Genomic DNA, 10,864 nt, shown 5'->3' on the forward strand with positions numbered 1-10,864 from the left:
TGACACTTCCAACCATCTGACGCGCCTATCACACGTTCAAGTGTGATAGTATTTTGATGTGATAGTATTTTGATAATATTATCAAATACATCACTGCATGATAAAGTTTAGAAAATATTAATTGTTAACGCAAACATCAGGTCTTGCGAAGCTTTTACAATTTTTTTTAAAATAGGAGACGTTCAGTTAACTGACTGAACTAAAGGGGGAAATAAGGGAAACTCCTGAATTGACCATAACTGTTATGAAACTCCACAGTTTCACACTTCTAGAGTTTCACATCCACTTGAGTGGTTACAAGGCGTGGTGACTTGTCAGTCAGGGGAAAACGTGCGTTGACTTCAGTCCCACCAGCTGACAGTCCCTGTCAGTCCACCACTCATCTCTCCAACCGTAAACATGCTGCTCCTGCTGCTGCTGCTCTCATCAGTGAGTTTGATTCCTACTCAATAAGATGCTAATGCTAATAGCACTTTTTTGGTTGTTTTTATCAGTGCAGTCTCTTTACTGTCTGCTGTACCTGCAAAAACCTGCTGTATACAACATCAGTGTTTTTCTTACTCGCATGCAACTGCAGGGTGACGTCCGGGCCCAGCGTGTGTCGGGCCAGAGGAAGAATGGCTCGTGTGTTTGCCAGGTCAACCCCGCCAAGTGGTCATTCCCCGCTGTGAATTACGAGGCCGCACTGCAGCAGGTTCAGTCCTGTGAAGGATCTCTGAGCAGCCTGCGGGAACAGGTGAGAACTAAGCAGCACTTTTTTTTCAGGAATAAAATGTTGTAAAAACCAGGCTATGAATGATACAATAGCCCCGCCCTTCCCGACTAAGAGGGCATAATGAGGCAAGCCTCTTTGCACTTTCCTTGATGCCCCAACATGCAGGCAGATCAACAGCCCATAAAACAAGCTTTTTCTAGTTATTTTGTTCTCGTTGTAGTCTTTTTGTGTCTCTAGTCGTTTTATGTTTCTTTGTGGTCATTTTATGTCTCTTTGTAGTTGTTTTGTGTTTTCAATACAGTCGTTTTGTGTCTCTCAGCTGCTTGCATCTCTTATTAGTCGTTTTGTGTCTCTAGTCTTTTTATGTTTATTTGTGGTCATTTTGTGTCTCTGCAATTGTTTTGCATGTCTTTGTAGTGTTTTTGTGTCTCTAGTCGTTTTGTGTTTCTTTGTGTTACTTTTGCGTTTTTATATTTGTTTTGTGCCTGGCCATGAGCAGTCGATTTATGTTTCTTTGTGGTCATTTTGTGTCTCTTCATGGTTCATGCTTGTCTCTTTGGGACGTTTTGTAGCTGAAGGTGAGAGGGGCCCCTGACACTTAGGGCCCCTGGGCCTGTACCCTGTAGCTCAGTTCATACATGGGTAGCCTACAGTACCTATGAAAATGAGAAAAAGAAGAACATTTCAGAATACACTACTTGAACCTGGAATCCTGAAAACACATTCAGACTCCCTGTCTGTGTCTTCCTGCAGGTGGAGTTGTCCAACAGGCGTCTCCCTCAGATCCAGGCTCTGATCACGAACGTGACGGAGCGGCTGAAGCCTCACCAGTACCTGCACAACCATGGCCTTTACACAGACTTGCCTCTGCACCTGCTGGGCCAGGACCTCAGCCAACTGGAGACTGACATCGGTGCCATCCACAGCCAGTTAAACAACGGCCAAACAACGAAACTCTCCAAAGAGGTACTGCAGAACATGAGTGACAATAGTTATTATTTCTAAAGTTGCAGAGCCTAGTCCACATGCGTAACATGATGTGAAACTCTATGTTCCATCAGCAAATAGCAATATGATACAGCAAAGAATCATATCGCTAAAATAAGAATTGACGATGTTAGTGTAATGTCATGGGTCCAATACAGAAATAAAAGAACACAACTGAAATTATTCGTTTCAATTCCTCAAAAATGGTACTTGTGGCAAAATGATTGAAAGCACTAACTCGTGTAGTAATCTATTGACCAGGTATGCCGAACCATAAGCATATTATTGGAGATAAAACTTAGCTGAATTTCAGGAGCAGGACCACACCTCAGTCACTCGCCCACTTCCGGCCACACTCCTATAACTACCTACCCACTCTAATGCTGCGTTCACACCGGTCGCGTTGATTTTTTGACGCACTGCAAAATCGCGTCCAACGCGCCGCCGGTCGTGTTCACACCAAACGCCGCAAAATCGCGTAGCGCCGGAGAGGGGGCGTGGCTTATCGACTGGAAGCCGTTCACCTGGCCGTCATTTCTTTCTCCTTCTTCGCTCGCTCCAGACCCAGCTCCGACGACTCTGGCTACCCGGCACGCAGCGCTCAAAGACGCCGCCACCCCTCCACGCTCCAGCCAGGTCCCCCATCGAAGACGCACCAGCTGATCTCCAACTGGACCACAGTCCGCCTGCTAAGAGCATCGAAACAACAAAGCAAACCGTGCCAACTCCTCACAACTTTCCCAAAGTCACGTTAGGAAAAAAACAAACACAAACGTATCTACATCCAAACACACCGGCGTGACGCCACAACACACCCCGAAACTCCGCCCCCAACCCACAAAGTTCTGGGTTGCCAGGTCGCAGCGCCTCACCTCTCATCCCCCTCCACCACCTCAGGCAAACTCAACTCTCCAAAGCGGCAAGAGACGCTGACTCTATCTTCCTCCCTTCCATTTCCACAGCATTCCATCCCACCTTTTGGCCGGATTCACCCGTCTGTCCCTTCACCGTTCCCCTACACCACCCTTCTTCTGCCCGTACCCAGGCACCGGGTTGCCATGTTCCCTCTCCCCCGTCCCCCTCCCCCATCCCGCTTTTCCTACTACGCATCCTCTTCCCACTAGGCAGATTCATGGCACCGGATTGCCAGGTTCCCTCTCCTCCCCCCCCCCCCCTATCCAGCTTTTCCTACTACGCAAATTCCTGGCACCGGGTTGCCAGGTCTTCTTGCCTCTGTCCCCCTCTCTAAGCTGTCCCCCTCTCTAAGCGCAACACGCAGCCACGGAACGCAACAAGGCAACCACTGAACGCAACAACGCAACCACTGAACGCAGCAAGCAACAACGAACCAAAGCAAGCAACAACGAATCGCAGCAACGCAACAATGCAGCCACTGAACGCAACAATGCAACCACTGAACGCAGCAAGCAACAACGAACCGCAGCAAGCAACAACGAATCGCAGCAACGCAGCAACGGATCACAGCAAGCAACAACAAAACGCAGCAACGCAGCCACGGAGTGCAACGACGCAGCCACGCAACGACTCAGCCATGCTACGCAACGCCAGAATGCAGCAGCCACGCTACGTAACGCAGCAACGGCAGAACGCAGCAGCCACGCATCGCAGCCACTGACCGCAGCCACCGAACGCAGCCACGCAATAATGCAGCAACTGAACGCAGCAGGCAACGGGACGCAGCAACAGGAACAGAACGCAGCAACGGAACAACGCAATGACGCAGCCACGCAACGTATCGCAGCCACGCAACGTATCGCAGCAACATAACGCAGCAGGCAACGGGACGCAGCAGGCAACAGGACGCAGCAAGCACGGAACGCAAAGCAACAACGGAACGCAGGACACCAGTGCCCCCGCCGCCTACTTTCAGAAAACACAGCAAGTGACCATAACCGGGACATCTGGCACCGGGATGCCAGTGCCCCCACCCCGCCCACTTCCAGTGATGAACCAACACAATTGGCCAACAACGTTGCCGCTCCCTCTGCCGTCTTTTGGGGGTTTTTTCATGACGGACGACGTTTGCCGTAGACCAGCCTCGGATCTGGCAAGCAGATGCCAAGTCGTTTCCCCTCATGCTATGAAATCTGACCAATAGTAGCCATAGCCATCACGTGGGGCTGCGGATGGCCCAGCAAGTCCATCCCTTAAACTCCTGACAACCTAGCAGTCGGTTACCCAATCATCAAATGACACTTTTAGAAGAGTTTATATGCGTAGTTTGGAATGAAGTGTTGCTTTTGCAAGAGTTTTTATGTCTGTAGTTTTGACGAAGAGGGCCCTAATTTCCAACTTGTGTTTCAACAGTAATATGTGTAAAATGTTGTATGTGTGTGCGTGTTAGGTGGCTAAACTGCGTACAGCTGTAGACAGGATGCAGATGTCAGACACAATTAACATGAAGACTGTCAAAGAGACATTGCGCTACCTGAAGAACAGCGCTGAGTCCTGCAAGTCCATCCCCAAAGACTTCAGAGGCAAGTATACTGTGTGTGTGTGTGTGTGTGTGTGTGTTTGTAGTAATTTAATGACATGTATGAAAATTGCAATTGATTTTGCCTTATTTGTTAAACAACTGAACAAATATTTTTGCATTGATTAAATCGTAATTTTGTATGGAACGATTTTCAAAAATGCAATTTGAAGCTGAACATCCTCAGTACATTTTAATTATTATTCTCAAACTATGTGGTAGCGTCTTATGAGGGATACACAAGGCTCGGAAAAAAAGTACTTCGCCCCCTAAGACTTTACAAATTCCCTTTTTGGTTTCCCATTAATTACTTCGACTGTGGCTGCCCACCAAACTCTATTTTGTCCAGCCGCAGTTTAACAATGAACCAAAAATATTCTTACACTTCTCAACAGGGAAGGCTGGCCAGCGGGTCCCTTTTCTTAAGCAGCGGTCCGGCGATATCTGCGCGTGTTTGTTTGTTCATGTTTCAAGACCCATCTTCAAACTCGAACCCCGTCTTGTTTACCATGCTTTGTGGGTGTAACCTTTTTTGACATGTCATCACCAATGTGTTTGATTAAATGATTTAAGAGAGCACAGTGTGTAAATACTCTGTTACAAGTAAAAGTCCTTCATTCAAAATGTTACCTAATAAAAGTCAAAAAAGATTCGGATCAAAATACTTAAAGTACCAAAAGTAAAATTAAACTCATTTGCAGAATGGCCCATTCCAAATAATATAGGTAGGCCTATAACATTGTATTATAAATATTGACGCATCAATGTGTTCAATGCCATCACTTTAATGTAGCAGCTGAAAGGTGTCAATTTTAACTACTTTAAACACACAATTGTAATTGAGCAAATGTACTTAGTAGCATACCACCACTCCTAGAGAACAGAATTGTTTACAAGAGCACAAAGTTCTTCATAGATCTAGCATTTTAATTTTGCTCTCAGAGTGCACCCGATTGATTCAACTTTGTAAAGTTTAGTACATTTTCCACGCCCGTAGCTCCTCAAAGGACTCTCGATTGGTCCGTGTCTTACTGGGCACAAACTCTTTACTTAAAGCCCGACAGGATGGATTTTCATTTTATATATGATCCCGCATTTTTCTTGCATGTTGCGGGAATCCAGCTACCATTGCAAATAATTCTGAAAAAAGCATTCACTAAACTCTCCCAGTGACTCGTGCTTTTTTTAGACACGGGCGACTCATTAGCTTCTTGTGTTCCTGTGTTGGCTACCCTTGCTCTAGACCAGTGATTCTCAACTGGTGGGTCGCGGACCCGTATTCAGTGGGTCGCGGGCCTTTGCCTGAAAAAAAATTAAATCCTGTGCTTTTATTTTGAAGGGGATTTATTATGCAGTGGAGTGCCGTCTATTCACACTCCTTAACAATATTTGGCGGTAATGCCTTGTAATGCTAATATCAGCAGAGGATAAACTGAAAACAATACCTCTGTCAAATGACACTATAAGTAGGCGAATTAAAGACATGTTGGATGACATCAAACAACAGACCACAGCTCGAATTTAGGGAAGTAGTCATTTTGCATTACAAATTGTCGAATCTACAGACATCACAAACAAAGCAGTTTTACTCGTTTACGTGAAACATGTGTGGGACGGGGACTTACAGGAACCATTTCTCTGCACAAGAGAGCTCCCTATACTACGACTGAAGAGGACATTTTCAGCTCAGGTTCAAACTGCACCATCTTTTCATTAAATCAATTTGAGAAGTTGAAAATGTTCCTTTATTTGGGTCGCGGCTTGTCATTAAGGGGTGATGGTGGGTCCCGCAGTCCGACCAGTTGAGAACCACTGCTCTAGACTGCACTCTGCATTCACCTTCTCGCCTCTCTCTGTTTCCAGGCCGGGAAAGGTACTGCCTCAAGGGCCTAATCTCCAACATTAGCGAACCTGTCATGACTAAGATCAGTCCCCATGGTAAGAGCTACATCTCTGGTTCATGGGGAAAGCAGGCCCAGATGGACAGCGATGGACAGAAGAACAGCTACTGGGTTCAGCCTCTGCTCAACAGCCACATCTGGGGCAACACCGTGCGCCTATACCAAACATACAAAGACTTCATGGCCTCCGCCAACCACAGGGACTTCACCATGGCTCCATCCTTCACTCATGTCAACACCATTGAGGGTCCCAGTGCCATCCTATACGGCGAAGCGCTGTACTATCACTGCTACCGCTCTGCAGATGTCTGCCGCTATGACTTGAACAGCAGCACCGTCCAGCGGGTGACCCTTCCGGGCATCGGCGTGGGTTTTAACAACAAGTTCCCGTATTGTTACTATGACTGCCGCGCCAATAGTGATGTGGATGTGGAGGCAGATGAGTTGGGACTATGGGCCCTGTATGCCACCGTCGGTAACCATGGTAATCTAGTGGTGAGCCGGTTGGTTTGGGACGGCGAGGCCGAGAGACTCAATGTCACACAGACGTGGGAGACGAGGCTGTTCAAGAAGGCGGTGAGCAATGCTTTCATGGTGTGCGGCGTGCTGTATGCCACTCGGTATGTGGACGAATACCGCGAAGAGGTGTTCTATGCCTTCGACACAGCAACAGGCAAAGAGGACAACACACTAGCACTGCCGCTAGAGAAGGTGGCTAAAGGAGTGGCCAGCCTGAGCTATAACCCCATCAACAGGCAGATCTACATGTACAACGATGGATATCTACTGGCCTACCAGGCACACTTCGACACTTTGTGATTCAATCACTCAAACTTGCAGAGTCAGTGTCACGGTTGGGTATTGCTACGTCTGTTTGTGTGTGTCTCTCCTGATCATGCTCATTCTCTCCACCTGTGCCAAATCACCTGCCCCTGGTTTTTCCCTCTGCAAATCCCACTCATTTCCACTCACCTGCTGGCAATCCGCTCATCACCCCTCACATACTTATACTCCCCTGCTTGCCCTGTTCCAGTTGCCGGATTATCATTTGTTCCTTTTCCCTTCCTGTGGACACTTCGCTCTCCTGTGGTTATTCCCTCGTGTTGACCCTCTGTGCCCCACGTTTTGTGTCTGTGCTTTTGGTGACCAAGCCCTTTTGTGACTTTGCCTTTTATTTTCAGTTTGGATTTTTCTCACTCCCTATTGGAGTTGTTTTTGGATTAAATTTTTGTTTGCTTGATGCCCAGTAAAGAGCCTTGCAATTCACCTCACCTTGTGTCCTGTGTCTAAGTCTGCGCCTGAGTCTCTGATCCACTCCTAATCCCACACGGTAAACCGTGAACCGTCACAGTTGGTCTGGGACACATTTGACACATTTCTTTTGTAGTGTACACACTCCCGATGCTTCCCCGACACGGACCAAACAGGAAACTACATTCCTGTTTCTCATCTGGGTTCTAAAATTCCATCAGCTGGCTTTGTCCACAATGGCTGAACATTTTAAAAAGTCCATAGATATATAAAGAGTGTATCAAAGTCTGTATTGTTTTGATTTCTTTTTCTTTTAATTTCCAGCAGACTAGGAACAGGAAGTGCATTGCTGCAGGTTAAAAACAGCGACGCATTTGGTCTTTGCAAAACCGAAAATGATGTGCCTGTTTTAAGGATTTGTAGGGCATATCACACACTGTATGTTATAATAAATGTTTGTAATGTAAATTTAAGAAAGCTGGAAAATCAATCAAAAAAAACAAATAAAAACTGAAATAAACTTTGGTAGGACTTTTTCCAAAACCAAATATGATTATGTCAGGGCTCCGGTCATGCTTGGCAGCTCTGTGACAATTTACAATGAACAATTAACAATGAAAAATATATACCAGTAAATGTCTGTAAAAAATGGGATCTCTGGAAAAAAGGTGCATTTGGGGACAGGAGTATATGTGTTGGTGCAAGTATACATTATTTACACTGACGGATTGTATCATGTACATCCAGTGTTTTCTTACTTTGTTGGAACAAAATCTCTGGGCTCCATTTTCGTGTATTGAGGTTATTTCCTCTTGGCAATGCCAATCCAGTCGCTAATTTCTTGGTACCAAGAATGCCTGTGAGCAGGTCGACAGCTCAGTTCACCTGTGTTCCATATTTTGTCACTTTATTGAAAACACATCCATATACATTTCTCTACATCACACAACCCCCATTGTTCCTGTTTCGTTTGTCTTTCTGCTTTTCTTCTACATTTTTTGAAAATAAATGTGTATGATAATGATGTTAATCAGTGTGCTATATAAACATTAATGTTAATTATGACACCAAATCAAAATTAAGTCCCCACTGGATCTGCAATATATTCCATATAGCAACATTTTCAAAAATATTTTTCTCCCATAATCTGAACGTTGTAATAACATATGAGAGCATTATACAAAAAGGCCTTATTATTTTTTTTACTGCTTTACAGACAAGACTGAGATACTCTTAATTAGTCCTGAAAGTCAAAGACAGGAAATGTATTCACACTTGGCATCGATGTCTCTGAAATATGATGAACAAGTCATGACATATTGACATTATTTAAGATACTGATCTCATTTGGGGAAAATCACACAAACAAATTTAATCAGAAGGCGAACAGCGTTATATCAATTAACAATGTATCAAATCTTAGAGCATTCATATCTCAAACTGACTGGTTTGTTCATTTATCTCAAGCAGGTTGGACTACGATATTTGTAGAATTATTCAAACAGACAGTATTTTCTAAATAGTCTACTTCAGCTCGTTCAAAATGTAGTGGCCAGAGTCCTGGCATGTACATGAACATATTACTTTTACTGGTAATGAAATCACTTCAATGGCTCGTGGTACAACACAGAATCACATTCAAAATCCTGGTAATAGTCAGACCTTGATCTGGCTTCTCAGGTCATCTGGCAGAGGTCCTCTAGCTGTACCAAGAATTCGATCCAGTGTGTGTGTATTACTCACTATGTCGGGTGAATAAATCTTTTCACACAGTTACATTGTGGGGACTCACCTGCCTTTTGGGGAATACAAATGCACATCCCAGTAACTCCCCATAAATCTTTTACATTTTAGGGTGGAGACTTGGTTTAAGGTTAAGGTAAGTATGCCAATATTTCATTATTTTGTCTTTGAAGGAGCAGTGTGTATGATATAGCACTATCTAGTGGTGAGGTTGCATATTGTAACTAAACAAATATTCCAAGTGTGTCGGAGAACTGCAGTGGCCTTCATGTGATGTAAAAATGCAACAGGCTCTCTGTACAGCCAGTGTTTGGTTTGTTCGTTCTGGGTTGCTGTAGAAACATAGCGGTGGGCATTGGCGGAGTGCGTGAAGAGGACCCACTCCCTATGTAGATATGAAGGGCTCAATATAAGCTAACAAAAACACTTTGTTCTTTTTCTTGGCGACAGGGCCGGGCGCACTTCACCTTCAAAAATAGAGTCTGCAGTGTTCTTTTGTATGCACAGCATAGACTGTATCTGGAGATTGCACAGAGCAGCAACTCACCATCAACTTGTGGAGGTCAAGAGATATCATTAACGTTTCCAACATTAACGTTAATTAAAACACCAAGCAGGTGGTAATCAGTCCATGCCTGATACATCTGTCTGGTGAGCAGTGTGTAGTAGTACTGGTTAAATCCAGTAGGGGACAGTGTGATTTCACAATGAAGACAGGAGGACAGATGTTTCCGCTGCTGTGGCCTGGTTTCCAGTTTCTGGCTGGCTGCCTCTCAGACACACCCAAAAGCTCTGGTCACATAATGACAGACCTGCTGCCCTGCAAATTTAAAGAAGCCAAACAGCAGCAGCCTGGCTCAGGACGAAACCCAACAGTCTGCTCTTTACTGTGTATGTGGTCGGGCTGATTTCAAGTTTCTGTAGGGGGAAAATAGACTGGGCAAGATCTACATGTTCTGTAATGACATGGCTGGGTCACTGTACCATTTCTGGTAACCTTCAGGTTCATAGTTTGTATCTTCAGATCCTTTCATTGAACAATTCAGTCACTGGAAAATTGGCATAAAGAAGCAAGGTAACAGATAACAGGATTATAAAATGTAGTAATTGATGTAGAAATTGAACAATATATCGAATATCTGAACTCATTTTATTGATAATTTACTAATTAAGAGCCCCAAACTGAGTCAATCCCACTAGATGGGAGGCCATAAATGTGCCAATATTCATGACCTGTAATAAAACTGGTGAATCTCTGACTTTTCATTTAGAACCATCATCAGGTCAAATTTGCTATTTGTCCTGTACTTTGGTGCAAATATAATGACATTCCAATCTGCCTTACCTGTACTGTGTGTCGAGTGCTTACTAGCAAATGTTAGCATGCTTAATTGAGCTATGACCATGTGACCATATGACGTTACCATCATAGGGGAAACCGGGGTAAGACGCTCCCCTTGAGAGCAATGGGCCTCAGTTGAACCCACATTGCTGCATTCACCAATTTTCTCGGGAGTCATGTGACATTAGTCTGCTGTTCCAAGTTTGTCTTGAATGGATTGAATATTTCATTACTTTGAAGCAATTCTGAGTTTGATAAACCCCTATATTAATTTCATTTCATAATAATGTTGACATTATTCTGTTTGACTCTGCAGTTCAAATTATAGGCTAATATATTATGTATTCTTATAGCGTAACAATACCACCATTCATTTAAAATGACTATTGATGCTATTGCATAACACTACAATATCAATATGAAGATCTGAA

The 10,864-nt window shown here is 44.4% G+C and overlaps 1 protein-coding gene across 1 annotated transcript; it reads left to right on the top strand.

Annotated features, from left to right (window-relative positions):
* The first annotated feature begins 331 nt into the window (after positions 1-331).
* LOC306779855 (olfactomedin-like) lies at positions 332-8,243 on the top strand. The gene is made up of 5 exons (XM_079271907.1): positions 332-429; positions 578-736; positions 1,469-1,681; positions 4,068-4,200; positions 6,060-8,243. The coding sequence occupies exons 1-5, from the start codon at positions 400-402 to the stop codon at positions 6,914-6,916; spliced, it is 1,392 nt and encodes a 463-aa protein (XP_079128033.1). The 5' UTR covers positions 332-399; the 3' UTR covers positions 6,917-8,243.
* The last annotated feature ends 2,621 nt before the right edge of the window (positions 8,244-10,864 follow it).

Source organism: Melanostigma gelatinosum, assembly GCF_949748355.1.
Source record: "Melanostigma gelatinosum genome assembly, chromosome: 1".
Taxonomy (NCBI): Eukaryota; Metazoa; Chordata; class Actinopteri; order Perciformes; family Zoarcidae; genus Melanostigma; species Melanostigma gelatinosum.

Excerpts from the sequence above, each read along its gene's own strand:
- LOC306779855 (XM_079271907.1), top strand. The coding sequence starts at position 400 with ATGCTGCTCCTGCTGCTGCTGCTCTCATCA. Across the intron at positions 1,682-4,067 it reads CAACGAAACTCTCCAAAGAG|GTGGCTAAACTGCGTACAGC; the intron begins GTACTGCAGAAC and ends TGTGCGTGTTAG. Across the intron at positions 4,201-6,059 it reads CATCCCCAAAGACTTCAGAG|GCCGGGAAAGGTACTGCCTC; the intron begins GCAAGTATACTG and ends CTCTGTTTCCAG.